General features: G+C 33.8%; 1 protein-coding gene across 1 annotated transcript in view; it reads left to right on the top strand.

Annotated features, from left to right (window-relative positions):
* The window catches only part of CADM2 (cell adhesion molecule 2), a 232,954-nt gene that overhangs the window by 138,614 nt on the left and 75,020 nt on the right, over positions 1-19,320 (top strand). Inside the window, exon 7 of the mRNA XM_060149062.1 lies at positions 16,143-16,321. Within this exon, the coding sequence (XP_060005045.1) occupies positions 16,143-16,321 (179 nt within the window). The remainder of the gene's footprint in view (positions 1-16,142; positions 16,322-19,320) is intronic.

Raw genomic sequence — 19,320 nt, 5'->3', positions numbered from 1 at the left:
CACATCCATTTTCAAAATGATCTAGAATTTAAGAAGAAATCTGATAAAAACACACTGATGCATTTTCCTATTAGCATAATAGAGATTAAAAAATGAGATGCAAATTAAGGCAAAACAGTTTTCTCAGCCTAATATGTACCTTTTTACAAATCACAGGTTATTTACTAATTGTCATATAATCCAATCACAGCCAGAAGAAATGACAAAACAAACAGGAGTTAAAGAAGGCAAGTAATCCAGAGTGAAATGTCTTAGCCCAAAACAGAGGAAAATATGAATTTGTCAACAGAAAAACAGTGCAGAAGGCTGCAAATAATAAAAATAGTTTATTTGGGCTCTTAAGAATTGCAATTCAGGCGACACAGATTCTGGTTAAACCAAAAGAGTGTTCAAGGGAAGAGAAAGAGTCAGGGGCTTATAAAGACAAAAAGCCACAAGGCTGTTAAAAGTTGCCTAGTGAGAATTGTGATTGATGTGAATCAGGAAATATTTGACCTTGAGGAATCCTCTGTTATTTTAGGGTAGTCCAGTAAGTAGACAGGCTGCCACAAGTTATTTTAGGGTATGGGCCCAATAATTATCTTGAGTTTCTGGCAGATGATCTAGATGTCTTAAGTAGGTCAAAGATGTCTTAAGAGATCTAGATGTCTTAAGAGATCAAAAGTTCAGATTTTATTCAGGCTGAGATGGGCATAAGTCATACTTTGTAATAGCCTCCTGGCTCCATTTTAGGGAGCTCTCTTAGCAATATAGACTCCATTTTGATTTTCCTTTCACAAATTTTGGGGAAAAGAATATGGTCTACAATGATGGCAATTTTATATTATTTGACTTAATGCCTAGTAGATGTTAATTACACAGTATTTGTCTCTCTCCTGCCATCTGTGCTATAGAAAGTCATCTAATTAATCATCAAGGTCTGTGTTTATGTTCAGATATACTGTCTAAGCTGTCATGCTCTGGGGCAGAAAAAGCTGTGTGGTGCAGTAGAAAGAGAAATAAAAGTAGCTTTGAATTATAAATCCGTAGATATCTGTGGCCTGAGTGGTCTTGAGTAAGTCACGTAACCACACCAAAATGTTTTTTTAATTAATAAACTTTATTTTTTAGAGAGCTTTAGGTTCACAGTGAAATTGAGTGGAAAGTACAGGGTTCCCATATACCCTTCGTTCCTACTCATGTCCAACATCCCCCACTATTGACGTCCCTCACAGCAGTGGTATATTCATTACAATGAACCTATACGGACCTATCATTTTCACCCCAAAGTCCACAGTTTACCAGTGTTAAGTATACCAAGTATATTTTATTCTCTAAAATTAGAAAATAAAACCTAGTAAACAAATTGTTTTAAATATTAATGAAAATATATATGCAATTTCTGCCTCCAAGTAATTTCATAATAAATAATAGCCATGAGGATGTTATTATTTTGTCAAAAAATTACATACAGTATGTCTCACCAAGTTTTAAACTCAGAAGTCTTAATTACATATTTAATACACATGCTGATATTGGGCTACTATGGCAACGCTGGGAACTGAGTTACTATCTCAGATTTCTTCCATGGCTCTGAAATTCAAGGTTCTAAGCAGAATAAACACATTCTAGGACAATGGTCTGTGACTTTCCGAAGCATGTTTGAACAGCAAAGGAATCCAAACTAAAGTCATGGCAAAACTGGCAGGGCAACATGGCTATTTTTGTTGAGGTTAAATAGTAATAATGAGCTGTAGAGAAGAGGGACAGAGGCATGAACCCTTGTCAGGGGGTAAAATGTAATATAGCTAGAAGTGGAAAAGTCCTGAGACATAGGAATAGCCCCTCCATACTGTTAAGGTAGAAAAAAATTTAGAACAATTGGAAGGACTGGAAGGGGTAGAGAATGAGTTCTGGTTCCACAAATGTGGAAAAGGCAACATTGTAAAGGAGTTCAGCTGGGATGAAATAGAGATTAACCAGGTAGCTAGTTTTGACAGAAAGCCAAAGCAAGAGCTCTAGAGAAACCAGAACTAAGTGAATAGCATGGTTCATGAGTGGTTGAGAATCCAGAGTCTGTGATGTATAAGGCCTCATTTTGGCATAGGTTTCAAGTTCACTCATGCTAGTCTTATTTTAACCACACAACTATTCTGTTGTAAAAGGTTTACAAAGACTCTTATAATTGTTTTCATTTTGTAGATAAGGACAGTAAGTCTTGTGGAGGTCATATGACCTTTTCTAGTCACTCAGTTGATAAATGGTAGATTACAAAGACACTTTTTAAAAATTTTAACAACTCTGATGGTTATGTTTTCTTATTTACATAGTGTTTTTAGTTCTCCTATCATATTGACTTTTCACAATAACCCAGAGAATTTGGCAAGAATGAGAAAATACTTATAAACTTTTAGGAATGCCCATATTTTAACTAAATAATTATAAAAGGTTATCAGTTATGAATCAAACCTGTATTAGCATACCTAAATAGTATCTAAAGAATTTCTAAATATATCTAAATAGTTCTGATTATTAAATATATTTGTTTTTAAAAAGCTAATTATATTATATTCTTAATTTGATATGTTTGAGAAGATTAAGACTGCAGGTTATAACTACAAAGCAATACCTGCAAACGTAATACCAATGTAATGAAATACAATGCACAGCCTTAGAGGGTAAATAGAATAAGCAGGAAGTTCAAAGTGAACACTCCCCCAAAGTATGTCTTTCTTGTTAAATACTATGCTTAATATGTCACCAAAAAAATTGGTGGAATAAACATAATGAGGGGACAGACCTACTATATACATACTCTCACAAAGTCAGTCCTTGGATGATAAAAGTTACAGAACATTTAGATTTTCTCCCCCCTTGTGTTCTGATCTCTAGAGAGATATAAAGTTGTCTCAATTAATTAATTAAAGGCATTGTAGTCAGTTTTTTCTAAAGTGTTTTCAAAGGAATAATATTGGGAAATTCGCTCCAAGTTTTCATAATTAAAAAAAATATATCCATGTGCTGTCCTTTTCATACAAGTTTCTCTTCTGAGGCCCATATGGTCTTTTGCTTCCATCTCATGGCTTCAAAATTTAATCCCATGTTGACTTTCTGGAAACACGCAAGTGGTTATCTTGGAAATGAGACCGAATATATTTGGTTTTGTTTTTGAAACAAGAAGCTGACTCTCGGTAATCTCCACTGCTGTTATTTAGGCTGGGCATCTGTGGTGTGTTGGGCACTCAATCATTTTCAGTTAAATGTGCCTATGTCTTGTGAAAGTCCCATAAGAGCTTGCAGAATCATGATTATAGATCCAAAGAGGAAATGTACTTCTTGAACATTTCCAGGTAAGCAATTTTCTTGCAACAAAACCCCAATTATTTTGTAAATGTTCAGTGGGAAACTCTAACACTAAAATGTCTCAATATGTTTAAGACATTGTGGAGTGATAATGTCATATCCTTGATTAGATTTTAAGATGTGTACTTTTGGGCTCATGGATTTTAAAATCTCTGTTTCTTTTTAATATATTAATTATGAGATTACATCTAAGCATTTTACTCTTTATTTAAAGATCTGTAAACATTCATTTGTGTTTATATAAAAACAGTCATCAAAATGGTAATTGTAGGAAATGTGCAGAAACAAAAATCACTCTTAACATGTAAAAGAGCTGAAATATCATACTTCATCCTTGATTAAAGAACATGTTACCCTATTGCTCAACAAGTGCCATTCAGTAAGATTTGTTTTTTCTCTTTGCATTTTTTTTCCATAATACATGTCCTAACGTTAGAGCTAGTATCCTTCTGGTGATCACCATTCAACTTACTGAGAAGTGTGTCATTTTGTGCTTGTGGTAAATAATTTGATTATCATTTTTGCAAATATATGGAGAGAACAAATTGTGAAAAAATAAAATTCAGAATCACTGGAGATATTTAGTATTATTTCAATTAATGGTGAAACTGAGAAAATTTTTATACCTTGGAAAGCCATTTATTCAAACAATCTAAAGAAATTTTCTTGCATTATATGTGTTTTTACAAAGTGTGGTATATATTGATTCACTTTTCTAGATATAACCTCAATCATACAGGAACCCCTAAACTTCAAAGTTTGAAAAAAATTTAAACAGCAGTGTCCCAAGTTGTAGAAAATATGAACATTTACAAATGTTTCCAGTTAGAATGAGTAGAATATGTCAGTGATTGTTGATGGCCTTAAAGCCCAACTCTTTCAAATTCAAAGTACTGGAAATATCTGGGATGCTTCAAGGAAAGGAGAAAGAAGAGAGAGACAGAGAAAATAAAAAAGACAGGAGAAAAGAACAGCAACTCTTGTGACTTGTGACCAGCAGATTACTCTAGAATGGTGAGCTGTGATGGATTTCAGCGCCACCACTCAAAATTACAAGTACAGAGATGAATATAGTGAGGTGACCATCAAGAAGCAAGATTAAGGGCACCCCTGGTGGTACAGTGGTTGAGAGTCCTCCTGCCAATGCAGGAGACACGGCTTCGTGCCCCAGTCCGGGAAGATCCCACATGCCGCGGAGCGGCTGGGCCCGTGAGCCATGGCCGCTAGGCCTGTGCGTCTGGAGCCTGTGCTCTGCAGCAGGAGAGGCCACAACAGTGAGAGGCCCGCGTACCGCATTAAAAAAAAAAAAAAAAGAAGCAAGATTAAAAATATAATAGCTTTCCAATATAGGGACAAAAAGACCTAGAGGCCACAGGAGCTCTCACTGTGGGTCACGAACGCAGTGTTTTTCAAATAGCTGGTTGTGGCTTTTAATGAGTCATCACATTAATTTGAAAAACCATTTTTAAAAAACAAAAATAAAATGGAAAAATAATAGAATAAGAAAGGAAGGAAGAAAAAGAAGATGTTACAGTACATTAGAAAGAGCAAACTTTTATTTCCTGTGTGTATATGTTTCTGCATTGTGTAAAGCTGTAAAATATATCTTTTCCTGTAGGTCGCATTTCAAAAGATTTGAAAATTGTTACATTAACACCAACTGTGGTGAAGCTGGATCTTGGGGACATTCAGGAAAAAACATGCTAAATCCTAATCACTTCAGTTTCTCTAAAACTGTCACTACACAAAAATGTATGTTCAAACTGAGGAGATCTTAGCTCCAAAAAAAACAGTTGAATGGCACTAAGTATGTTCTGTTTAATAATGCAGAAAAGTTTGATCCTTTGAGAAGGATTTCATCCAAATGATTAAAATATACTTGCAAATGTTTTAATCTTAAATTTCAATTATCTTCAGCATTTACTTACATGAAGCATTTAATTCCCCAGCTACCAGATAAATGACGTGCACTTTACTTTTACTTTTCCAAGACCATTGGTTTTAATATTAGAAAAGAAAGAAGTCGTGGAACAGAAACAGTTCTATAATGGTGACGCAGTGTTTAACATAAGTATTAGATCTTATAAGGTTAGTTAGCACAATTTTATAGTAGTGAAGGTAATGGATTGTAAAGTAACTCTTATATGGAGAATAGGACCCTGTCATCTCAATGTGCCCTTGAACTGAATGGTTTTCAGTCATCTGACTGATTAGGATGCTTGTAGATACATTTTATATGGTATCAAATTGTCCTCATAATGTACACAGGTTGATAAGGTGGGAAATTCTGAGAAACTCAGACTCATAAGTTATTGATTTGAAAAACATGAAAATGTTCCAAAGTCTATCTTAGTCAAAGGAGATTTCAAGGAGTTCCTAAGTTTCAAAGAAATTGAAAATAATATTTTCTTAAGAAATTATTTTTTTAAATATCATAGAGATTTTGAGGTTAATGTACATACAAAGAGGGAATTATTATTGCTTGGATGAGGGAATGAATGTTTACTCAAGATTTCTTGATCTTTTAACCAGGAATTAATATTCCGTGTTTACCAAAGGGAAAAAAAAATGTTAAGTGTAGATAAGGCATGGGTAATTGTTTTGCTTTAGCACAAAGTCCTTGAGAGATTAGCTTAAGCATTTGTCACAATCTTGAATATTTTTTCTTCAGTGCTAAAATCTGTCACTCCTTCAGGATCATAGCAATCTTATTTTTTCTGGGGATAATCTTTTATTTCTTGTGCCACAAAGCATCTGGAATTATACAGTTTGTAGTATGAATGTTTTGTTTTCCAAAAATGTTAAAATAATTATCAATGAACACTACCTTATCAGTAAAAAGTGGTCCAGGATTTCACAGGCACTCTAAAAGGTGCCATTATTTTCAAGTCTCTAAAGGCACTTACCTCTTGCATATAGTTTATTTTCTATTTCTACTACAAGTTTCTAAACTTGTAGGCAAGAAGTACCTTAAAAAGTCAGAATCAAGTAGCATATGCTCAGATTAATCAGGGTAGAAGAAATCAATTTCTCATTTTCTATTGAGATTTTAAATCTAGTGATGAAGTTAACATTGATTTTATTGTCCCATCTGAATCTAATCTTTAATGTAATGAGACTCCTCCTACTTGACACTATACTAGTGCAATAATTGATTTCAGGAATTTACCTGAGTAGATAAATTCAGAATCAGACTTTCATCTTGCAATTTAATGGAATAGGTAGGCTTGATTTCCCGCTTCAAACTGACTTCATTTATCACTGCATTAAACACCTTTGACCCTATCAGGCAGAAGTACTGATGGTGATATTTGAGTAGGGGCTTTCATTGTTGAGACTTTCAACAGGAATCACTGGGATTCTCAAACTGCAAATAGAAGGGAAAAAATCATTGCTTTTCATAAAAAGAATTTTTCAAGTATAGGAAATATCTATTCTGAGCAAAGACTAACCCTTAAGAATTATGTGGATATAACAAGAGACTGAAGAACACGTCCAGAAACCACTAAAATCAGAAGGGAGTGGAGACCAATGAGGAAAAAAAGTTAAGGAACTATTTCACTCTTTCTCTCTCTCTTACACACACAAATACACAAAGACATATTTATTAAATGAAATACAAATAACTGCAACAGGCTAGAAACACAATGGAAACTTATATACATTAAAGAGTAGTTAAATTTTCTTCACCTGCATAATTTCTTCAAGTCTCCTTTTCCTTTTTTTCCCTCTTCGCTTACTGTATTATTCCAGCCCTAAATATTTGAAATATCAGGACAGAGCCAACTTCATAAATGATGATACCAGCTGTATCAAAATACAGATTATGCAAAAATAGTTATTCTAAATATTGTGTTAAAGAGCTATAGGGGGCAGAAATGTGTACATATAATCATATATTTTAAACATTTATGAAAATACATGGGGCACATTTCCACATATCAGAAAAGCAAAACTTTCGTTTTTTGGCCGCGTTGGGTCTTCATTGTTGTGTGTGGGCTTTCTCTAGTTGCGGCAAGCAGGGGCTACTCTTCATTGCAGTGGCTTCTCTTGTGGCAGAGCACAGGCTTTAGGCACGCGGGCTTCAGTAATTGTGGCATGCGGGCTCAGTAATTGGGGCTCGCGGGCTCAATAGTTGTGACGCACAGGCTTAGTTGCTCTGCAGAAAGTGGGATCTTCCCAGACCAGGGATTGAACTCTTGTCCCCTGCATTGGCAGGCAGATTCTTAACCACTGCACCACCAGGGAAGCCCCAAGATGTATTTCTTTATTTTCTTCTAGCACTTGAATTTAGAGTTTCTTAAACTGAAATCATCAACTTTTCCTTTCCACTGTAACTCAGTTTGTTTCCACCCTGGTTTATGTTTTGTTTGTTTGTCATTTGGTTGGTTAGTTGGTTGGTCTTGCATTGTTATTTTTTCCTATTCAGGACTAAGATTGTTTTCATACAGACTAGACTCCATAGGAGAGTCTCTCCTCTGTTTTCACTAACACCATACATTTTCTAGCTCCAAAAAGTTATGTTTACTTTCCCAAGAGCTCTTCTATTATATTCTATTATTCTGTGTTTGCCTTTATTATTACTCCAACTTCATGTAAATCTTTGTTTTCTCTCTTCAGAACTCTATATATGGTCTCTTCATTGAATTTTTCTTTTTCAGGTATTTCACATTGGTATACTTAAAGGAAACTCTGCTCAGAAATATTTACTTCTCAAAAGAGTTAGTAAAGCATTTTTATTTTTCAGGAAAGTCTGGATTTTTCCACCTGATACTCAAGGCCAGGGTTGAGTGCCAGGCTAAAACACGTACAGGTTTAAATGTACAGGTTTTTGTTTTTACCCCCCACCTCTCTATTCCAAACTTTTTCATTTCTTTGCTTTTGTTCATCCTCCTCTTTATGACCAGAATGTTCCCTACCATATTTCATTCTGTATTCCATATTAACGGCATCATCAGTCTTCTGGTCTAATATAAAATAATACTTTTTCATGTTCAGCTTCACATCCTAAAAACTTTGTCTCGGGGGCTTCCCTGGTGGCGCAGTGGTTGAGAGTCCGCCTGCTGAGACAGGGGACACGGGTTCGTGTCCTGGTCTGGGAAGATCCCACATGCTGCGGCACGGCTGGGCCCGTGAGCCATGGCCGCTGAGCCTGCGCGTCCGGAACCTGTGCTCCGCAATGGGAGAGGCCACAACAGTGAGAGGCCCGCCTACTACAAAAACAAAAAACAAAAAACAAAAAAAAACTTTGTCTCAGACTAAGCTTCTTATGAGCATATTTGGTCCTGTTCCTTAATATCAACTTACATCTTGGCTTTTGATTTTATTACCCCCAGCTCAGTTATCACATCAAATACTTTTAACTTTGCCCTTTCCTAATTTGTTATCTTAGCCAATAACACTATCACCTAGTAACCTTATACTCTTTCCAGGCATTCACCATGTTTAAATTCATCTACTCAACAATACGGCCTCTGGAAGGCAAGCATCCTAACCAGGATTCTGACTCCTCTTGGGCTGTCATCTTCCATTTCTACCGCTCAAAATCCTGCCGTAATTAGAGAGATGAGTCAAAAGTTATATCTTTCATAAAGCCTGTTGCAATGTTCCTAATGCAGATATGATGAATCTTTATGATTTTTTATAACTCATTTATGCCACTTACCATATCCTGCCAAGTGTTATATTTGATTAGACATATTTTATGTAAACTATTAAAGTATAATATCTCAGAGAACAGATATTATTTTAGTTTTCCTATGTCCCTCATAATTCTTGGTTCAAAACTTGCACTGATTTGTTTATAGATACTTGTTAGATAATAATTGTGTAACCTTATGAAGTATCTAGTCAAGAATATATAGGTATACTTTAATTAACAGCAACAACAAAAATGTTCATTGATCTCTTACCTGTCTTAAGATGTAAGTGTAAGAGTAGGACATTTTCTGGTAATTAAACCCATCGAGACTCATTGAAGATTACTCTACTATAAAACGTTTCTGAAGTTTTGTTTTCCCTTAAGCAAAACTATACGTATAAAGACAGACACATAAATGTTTCATTGATTATGTTTTAAAACAAACCTCAATTGTGATAAGTAAAACATTCAAAGTTAACTTGGCTAATAGTAAAAGTTATTTGATGTTTTAAGAATCGCTGCCATGAAAAGTATAAAATCAATATCAGAATAAAAGGAAAACAAATTTCTTTATAATTAAGTTACACAACAATCAAATCTGAGGAAAAATCACAGTTTGTATGTATTCTCCAAGGGCCTAGATCAATATTTTTACAATAATTAAGAATATACCTTTCAATATATATAGAAAGTTACTTACAAACTATGTTCAGAAACATCTCATTTGATCCTCAATAACAAAATAATCCTTTATGTATCTTTAAATTTGAAATGATCAACATAATAAATAACTCCACAAGTAATCCCTTTCAGTCTCTTTCTGCTTATCTACCATATCCTTTGCTTCCAACTGAGACTCATTACAAAATTATGTTTTGAATTGGTTTCACAGCTTTGAGAAAGGCTACTCTTTGAACTTCCTTTGTATTTGTATTTAAATTTTAAAAAAGGAGCAAGCAACCCCAGCTTCTGTTTTCCTATTTTCCTTTTTTCTTCTTCCTCACTTGATTGACAAAGTTTGGACTGTGGTTTATGGATACAATATCCATCTACCCAATGGAGATTGCCTAGGCTAGATTTCTCTCAGAATCCTCCCTATGGGAACCCAATAAAATTAAAATTCTGCACTTGAAACCAATTTCAAACCCACTTTTCAATTAATTTTCATTTAAGTTCTCTCCCTCCATTTCTCTAAACATTTGATAGCATGAATGCTGAGGTTTTATATACAGACTCTGCAGTATAATTTCTTGATTTAAAAGTTTGCTTAAAGCAGAAAAAGGAATCAAGATGTTTACATAACTCCCACCACCTTCTTTCACTTTAGAGTAAAAATATTATAAGAAATAAAGGGGAATTAGGCTTTAAAAAATTCTCCTGAGTATTGAAGCTTCAATCACATCTACTGCCACCCATGGAATTTCTAAACTGAAATAAATGCAGTAGTCATCTTCATGTGCCATATAGGCTCCAAGTTATTAAATATAAGTTCATGCTTTGTCTTATATTAAAGGAAATGTAAGATATGTGTAATTGTAGTATGCAATTTCTTTCTTTTTCCTTTGAGCCAGAACAAGATGTTTACTTGAATGCTATTACAGTGACTTATTTTTTTCTTTTATCTAGAAAAAGTAACTTAATTTTCACAGGATTAGTTTTAGAATTAGAACCCAACATGTACTGTGCTTATTGAAGGAAAAGACATTGCAGAACTCAAGGGAGATATAGCCATTTGGGAAAAGGAAGATACTGGAGAGTGTATCCATTCCAAAATTTGGAAGACCTTTTACTCTTGTCCACTTTGTAAGGATACTAGGAGAATTCTTTCCTTAGGAGATCTGTATTGTGGGACTGATATTTCTATAACTAAACTGCTGCTTCTTTATTCTTCTCAAGCATGAGCCTAAAAGGGAAAATGGGAGCTATGAAGGCAAAGCTCACCAATAGTCTCATCAATAGGTATTCTCATCAATACCTAGGGAGTGAATGATTCCATATACAGTTGGAAGAATTAGAGGGATTATTACTGTGTCATAACTTTACAGAATAAATGCCCTAATGACTAACTCAGCAGTTTCAGTGGATATTAGTAATTATGTTTATATCTAGTTCAAATAGTAAATAAACTGGTAGTCTGAGAAAGTTGTGACAATTCTTTCCAACACTAATTTATAAATAAGGAATTGTTAAAGATATCAGAGATTCTCCTATTAGATATCTACAAAACAGTGAGTCAATAAAAGTTTTTTAAAAGTCTGTTAAGATAAAAACAGCTTCACCAAGACGTTAGAATACAAGAGAATAAAGATACAAGCATATTTGGTTCCTTTTTTCACTTTTATTTTCTTGTTGTTTTTTGCTTACCCTAGGAAGAAACTGCTACACAAATATTTTTAGGTACCTAAGAAAACAAAACATCTTTTTCAGCCTTATAGATTTGGTAACAAACATAAATTTAATTTCATCTCATTCAGAAGATTTTCTACTTTTAGTTGAAAATTAATTGCTTTGAAAGGGGCAACTCTCTGGATTGGCTATCTTAATATTCTTGCTGTAGAGTTATACAGTATTATCTCATGCCTGATGCTGTGTCACTGTCCTCTAATTCCTGGTGTCTGGCTCCTACTCTTTTTCAGCCTTATCACGTAGAAACTGTAGACTGGAACCACTTTTTAAATGATCTCCTTTGGTTGCCTGAATAGCAGGGAAGATTTTTATTCATTTGCAACAAGAAACTCAATCATTCTAGGTTCCAATTAGAGAAAGCCTAGGGGCCCTCTTTATTAAGATGAAACACAAATTGTATCAAGACTTGCTAAACCAGTTAATATTTTTATGGTTAAGCTTATTTTATTAAGAAGCTTGAACATTTTAAGTACTAATTGGAATATGTGTAGGCTATCTTTAATCGATGTGTAAACTCTAACCTCCATTTTGTTAAAATTGCATCTTATGGTGCTAACATTTTTTGCCCCCTTGAAGATTTATCATTCAGAGTACAATCAAGAATGCTGCAATGTTCGGTGTCAGGAGTGACTTATACTGCTGTAATCTCCTGTTAACCATTTCATTTTTGCAGGTGTTTGTTCATTATTTCCTAAAAGAGAGAATTATTATTTTAGAAAAAAGTTTTTTAAATACTGGCAACTTGAATAATTTTTCTAGATCTTTAACTTCATTTCTATACACAAAATTTTAAATATATATCTAAATTTAATTACATATTTACAGAGCCATGTGCTTTAAGATATGACTTAAAGTTTATGAACACTAACAGAGAAAAAATTGACAGTTTAGATTTGGGGAGTATAATTTTATGTATGGAAATGTATAGATATTTGCATATAATTATATCTGTGTGTTTAAATTCCAACTTATATATGAAGAAATATTGCCTCTTAATATAATAAAATACTTCTATTAAGCAGTATTTTAAGGATGAATTTTCTGAAATTCAAATTATCCTTAATGTAACTGTTATCTTAATGTTGGCCTTATGTGGCTTTGTAGAAAGGATGCAATTTCTAATTATTTCACTTACATGTAGTTAATCATAGTTTTATTGTGCCTGCTTTTTTCTTTAAAGAATTTTAAGGATGTCTATGGTCCAAGATTATCCAGTCTATCAGTTTTAAAATAAGAATTAGTAAATTCAAATAACAACAAGCAAATGAGGAATATATGAAGAAAGTTGAGAAGTATTAATGGTTTGACTTTTATTAAAGATGCTATCAGAATGAGTTGTCTATATAATTGGATGATATAAATTATTGTATTATTCTAATGTTTTTAGATGACAAACTTTTACTAAAAAACTAAGTGACTTTTTTTACCATACTGCTGATCTACTTATTTTGATACAATTTACAATATTTATTATTATTTAGTTCACAACTTTTATTTCTTTTACAAAATTTTGTCAGAAAAAATACATATTCTTCATCTTAGAAAAGCTGTGGTAGTCATAGACACCACTTATCAAAACCTATGTTCTAATTGTATTCACAACAACAAAGCATAAGTTCAACGTTTTCACCAAAATAAACAAATAATTAAAGCTTTTTTGAAAATAATTTATAATGGTAAGATAAAATCATGTTTAAATTTAAAATTTTGACATAGAAGAACTAGGAAAATATTCCTCATGTTAGAACACAAGGGGTAGTGGGAAAAGCATTGACTATGGATTCAGACCAGGGTTTGAATACATCTCTAATCTTCTATATTATTATCTGCATTATATTTTTAAAAATGATACTCACCATGTTCTTACGAGGATTATAGTAAATCTATGTAAAGTAACTAGGACATTGTCAACACATGGTGATAGATACTAATAACCATTCTTATCATTAACAATTACATAAGACTGAACTCTTTGAAGACAGAAATTCATGATTCATTTATCCTTTCTTCCCTGAAAGCAGATTTTGAGAATTGTTTGCAAGTATTTGATTAAAGGAGAACTGTCAGTTTCTATGAGTTCAGTTTTTTCTTAGATTCCACATATAAGTGAAGTCATATAGTATCCGTCTTTCTCTGTCTGACTTTTCCACTTAGCATAATGCCCTCAAGGTCCATCCATATTGTCACAAATGGCAGGATTTCCTTCTTTTTTTTAATGACTGAATAGTATTCCATTACATTTGGAATTTATTTTCTTTATCCATTCATTTGTAAATGGACACTTAGGTCGTTACCATGTCTTGGCTATTGTAAATAGTGCTAAAATGGATATGGGTGCAGATACCTTTTTGAAACAGTGATTTTTTCCCCCCTTTGGATATATACCTACAAGTAGAATCACTGGACCATATGGTGATTCTATTTTTAATTTTTTGAGGAACCTCCATACTGTTCTCCATAGTGGCTGCACCAATTTACATTCCCACCACCAGTGTAGGAGAGTTCCCTTTTCTCCACACCCTCCTCAACAGTTAGTACTTCTTGTCCTTTAGAAGGCAGCCATTCTAACAGGTATAAGTGTTATCTCATTGTGGTTTTGATGTTCATTTCCCTGGCTGTTAGTGATGTTGCGCATCTCTTCATGTACCTGTTGTCCATTTGTATATCTCCTTTGTAAAAAATGTCTATTCAGATTATCTGTTTTTAATCAGGGTTTTTTGCTGCTGACTTGTATGAGCTCTTTCTTTATTTTGGATATTTACCCCTTATCTTATTTACCCAGACGTAATATTTGCAAATAATTTTCTCATTTCAAAGGCTGCCTTTTCATTTTTTAAGTTGTTTCTTTTGCTGTGCTGAAGCTTTTTAATTTAACGTGGTCCCACTTGTTTATTTTTGCTTTTGTTGTCTTTGCTTTTGGTGTTAAACCTGAAAAATCATCACCAAGACCAATGCCAAGGAGCTTCTTTCCTGTTTTACATTTTCAGGTCTTACATTCAAGTTTTTAATCCATTTTGAGCTGATGTCTATGTATAATGTAAAATAGGGGCCCAGCTTTATTCTTTTGTGTGTGGCACTTCAGTTTTCCCTGCACTATTTATTGAAGAGACTGTCCTTTCTCCTATTGTGTATTCTTACCTCCTTTGTCAAAAATTAATTGACCGTATATTCATGGGTTTATTTTTGAGCCTTCTATTCCATTTATCTATGTGTCTATATTTTTGCCAATATCATACTCTTTTAAGTACTATATCTTTGAAATATCATTTGAAATCAGGAAATGTGAAACCCCCAGCTTTTTCCTTCTTTCTCAAGATTGCTTGCCTATTTGGGGCCTTTTGTTGTTGCATACAAATTTTAGGATTGTTTGTTCTTTTTATGTGAAAAATGCCATTGGAATTTTGATAGGGATTGCATTGAATTTGTAGATTGCTTTGGGTAGTATAGACATTTAATATTAATTCTTTCAATCTATGAGCAAAGACCATCTTTCCATTTATTTGACCTCTTCAGTTTCTTTCATTAATGTCTTATAGTTTTCAGTGTACAGATCTTTCACCCCCTTGGTTACATTTTTTTCTAAGTATTCTATTCTTTTTGATGCAATTATAAAATAGATTTTCTTAATTTCTGTTTCTGATATTTCATTGTTGGTGTATAGAAATTCAATTGATTTTTGTCTATTGATTTTGTGTCTTGTAACTTTACTGAATTTATTTATTAGTTTTAAGAGCTTTTTAGTGGAATTTTTAGGGTTTTCTTTATATGCTATCATATCATCTGCAAATGAAGACAGTTTTACTTCTTCCTTTCCAGTTTGGTTACCAGTTATTTATTTTCCTGCTTAATTGCTCTGGCTAGGACTTCCAGTAAAATGTTGAATAAAAGTGGCCAGAGGCAGGGGTGGGGGATAGGGGAAATGGGTGAAGGTGGTCAAAAGATACAAAATTCAAGTTTTAAGTTCTGAGGATATAATGTATAGTATGCCAACTATAGTTAATAATACTGGATTGTATATTTTAAAGTTGTTAAGAGAGTAGATCTTAAAAGTTCTCATCACAAGAAAAAAAAGTAACTATGTGAGGTGATGGATGTTCACTAAACTTATTGTGGTAATCATGTGGCAACATTTACGTATATCAAATCATTATGTTCTGCACCTTAAACTAGTGCTGTGTTGTGTGTCAGTTATATCTCGGTAAAGCTAAGGAAAAAAGAAAAGAAAAGAGATAACTTGCAGAAAAAAAAAACCTCTAGAGGGATGAGAAAGCAGGAAAGGTAAGGGGGAGAAATTTCAGGTGGTTTCAGGCAAAGCTGTGCCCCCACAATGGTGGCCCCAAATGCAAAGGTATAATTCCAGATACCTCTGTGGAAGGCTGCTCCAGTAGCCCACAGGCAATCCTCCAGAGAGCAGCAGGTATGAGACATTTAGCCACAGAATCTGGGCCGCAGGACCTATCTATCAGTGACTATCTATGACTATCACTATCACTATCAGTGACTACTATAGTGACTCAACTAATTAGCTCCTTAATACATGTCTGCTTAGTTAAGGAGAATAGAATAAAATTATAATTGCCATACCTCCAAAATCTTCTGAGTAAGTGCATTATGATTCTTTTGGTACCTTATAGAAGTTAGCACATAGTTATCCATGAAATGAGTGTTAAGTATTTATAAATTGCTTAATTAATTCACAGAATATGTAACATTTCATATGTTTTTTGTTTATATGCATGTTTAAATCCAATAGGCCAGAACCTGTTTTGTGGACAAAGGATGGCGGAGAATTACCAGATCCTGACCGAATGGTTGTGAGTGGTAGGGAGCTAAACATTCTTTTCCTCAACAAAACGGATAATGGTACATATCGATGTGAAGCCACAAATACCATTGGCCAAAGCAGTGCAGAGTATGTTCTCATTGTACATGGTGAGTACCTTTTGACATTATTATACATGCAAGAATAAACAAATTTAAATGTGTTTTCTTTTTCTTTCACAAGGACTTCTCATAAGTGTAAATATCTTCATGATCCACGATTAATATGTTTCAAGGCAAACTAATAAAATAAAATTACAGCCTATACTCGAAATAAAATTTATATTTGTGAAAGATTTTTTAATTATAAATATACTGTATAATATTTGGTGGTGAATAGTAAATCATATTAATGGTTTTCTTTACGTTTTATGCTTTAAATTATAAATCAGAATCATGAAAACAATATTTTCTCTGAGTTAATTTTGGTAGTATTATCATAAAAATATGCTTTATAATCACTATTACTAGTTTTACAAAGAGAGATAGAATGTAATCAAGATGTAGCAAAGACAGAGGTGTACAATACTAGTGAAAACTGTACTAATTTCTTATGAACAATAATTTGAAACACCCACAGACATTTTTTTCTCCTCTGCAATAATCTCACAATTTGAGTAAATATAGGAAAATGGCAAAAAGACATGCCAATACCCAAGATTAAAAAGAATCTCTGTTTTTCCTAAACTCCAAAAGCCAGGACAAGTTGTTCATGAGGTAGCTTTAACATATTGTTAGACGAAGATGAACTTTTCTGAAATCGATAAATATCACAATGAACAAAATTAGTCAGGTTTCTTTATTACAAGACTTCTCAGAGTTTATTTATAGGGTACAATGTGAATCTCCAAGAGAAAAAAGCATTAAAGAATGTAAGATTTTTCTCATATAGTTCACCAAGAAAACTTTTTTTAAGACTAATGTTGTGTTCTACACAATATTACAGTATTTGAATGAGTACTGTGTAAAAATTACACAATGCTGTAATAAATCCAATGGCTCTTAGAAATCCTGAAGGGAGTACATTTATTTGAAATCTTTCTCATGAACCTAAGTATAAAATAACTGTAAGAAGCATGGGTTAATTTTATACCTTTCCAAAAAGGAATTTGGGGGATAAAGTCTAATTCTTTGTAAAGGGATTTAATTTTAGGGGAAAAATAATCCCATTTGTGTTTTTTTCCAAGATGTTTACTTTTTTATGATACAGGCCAAAATTGGAGAAAGAATAATGTATTAAATCAATTTACAACTTTATTTTCAAATTGCCTTAGTGTCTACCATTTCTCAGTTCTTAATAACACTTTTGTTCTTGAAGGCAAACAAAGTCTTGCATTGAATAGACTTTCCACATATAAACATCTTGAAGATAACAGAGCTGAGAGAGTAATTTCTAGTATCTCATGAATTGTGCAAATTCCAGCTTTTGGGAAAGATCAGCCTAATCAAATTAGACTGATAAATTGGAATTAAATGTAGTAACCCCCTGTAGATAAACCCTACCAGGCTCACTGCCAGAGAGAATATAACAACCACTGAGTGTGTCAAGAAGATAAGTTAGATCCTTAGAGCAGGATCCAGGAGTAGCTTTCAGTTCGTGCTGACCTGGATGTTTAGGTCTTGCAGTCACGGAAATGAAGTCTGATTCACCCTCAACTTGATAAGCGCTTGTCCCACCTAACAGTTTTGGAACCTGGGGCATGTTGCATAGCATGTCACATTGTGTTGAAAGCAATATGACACAAAAATATAGAGAATTAGAGGGGAAGTGACAGAAAAAATAATATACTTAGATGAAAAGTATGTTATTTGTTTTTTTAAAGTAATTCAAGTGGGGAAAATTCATATGTTTTCTCAGTGTTTGCAAGCTAGCCAACAGCATGATTTCCTAAATAGCCAAGCTACCTTTAGGTAGTTGGCAGTTGACATATTTCTAATAGATACTTTTCTGAGCACTTTGTAAGAAGTCATTTTTGGCTTTGCTTTTTGAACTACAATTCATCAAAAGCACCCCATAGATTAATGCTATTCATGCTACTAGATAAATTGCTGTGAAGTTCAACAGTGGTTTACCTAGGATTATTGACACAAGTAATGAGAGGCTCGATGAAACAGTGAAACCATATTACACTGTGTTTAAAAAGGGCTCCAATTGGGTTCATTACAAAATAAAGGGTTTTTTTTTCCTCCTTTGCGCACAGGGTATAATGTTTCATTAGTCACTGGTTGTATAAATATAAAAAGCTACTCTCTTCTGTTAATGGTTTGGCTGTTTCAAAACCCAACTAAATGGTGAAATTTGAGTGGTATTTCAATCTATAATGAATGCTGTATGCATTTCGGAATGAAGTGATAAGTGATCATTTGTGAGAACTTTACACTTTTATCTTTTACACCAAGTTTGATTTTACATTAGCTGTGATAATTTAATATAGCTCTAGCACAGAAGGACCTTTCATGAGCTGAGACTGTCTCTGATTCTACCACAGTTACCTAGGTTCTATTGATTCTTAACTTGATGGAGGTCAGAGCACTTTGCTGTGAAATCATCTGCTATCTAGGTACCATCCTAATGGTTAGATTTTATTCTTTGGGTGTCAGTGGAAGTGCATTATTTAAATGTTTTCACATTTAATTGTTAACAGCACTGACTTTGTATGTCATGGACACTGGAGTGTTCCCCTCCACCCTAACCCCCATGATACCTTTGCAAATTTAAACATTACAATTTCAGATGGTAATTTGAAACTGCCAGTCTGGTTCTCACTCTCAATGAAAGGCCTAACAAAATTCAGTACATGTATACAAATATATGTAAGATAAAACATTACACTTTTGGGGCTTCCCTGATGATGCAGTGGTTGAGAGTCCGCTTGCCGATGCAAGGGACACGGGTTCGTGTCCCGGTCTGGGAAGATCCCACATGCCGCGGAGCAGCTGGGCCCGTGAGCCATGGCTGCTGAACCTGCGCGTCCGCAGCCTGTGCTCCACAACAGTGAGCGGCCCGCGTATTGCAAAAAAAATAAAAAAATAAAAATTACACTTTAGAAACGTTTGTACTGTAGAGATTCCATTAGGAAAAAAGGTACCATTTTTTCATTAACAAGCTA

The sequence above is a fragment of the Lagenorhynchus albirostris genome, chromosome 5, assembly GCF_949774975.1.
Source record: "Lagenorhynchus albirostris chromosome 5, mLagAlb1.1, whole genome shotgun sequence".
NCBI lineage: Eukaryota > Metazoa > Chordata > Mammalia > Artiodactyla > Delphinidae > Lagenorhynchus > Lagenorhynchus albirostris.
This window is presented reverse-complemented; position numbering and strand designations above follow the sequence as displayed.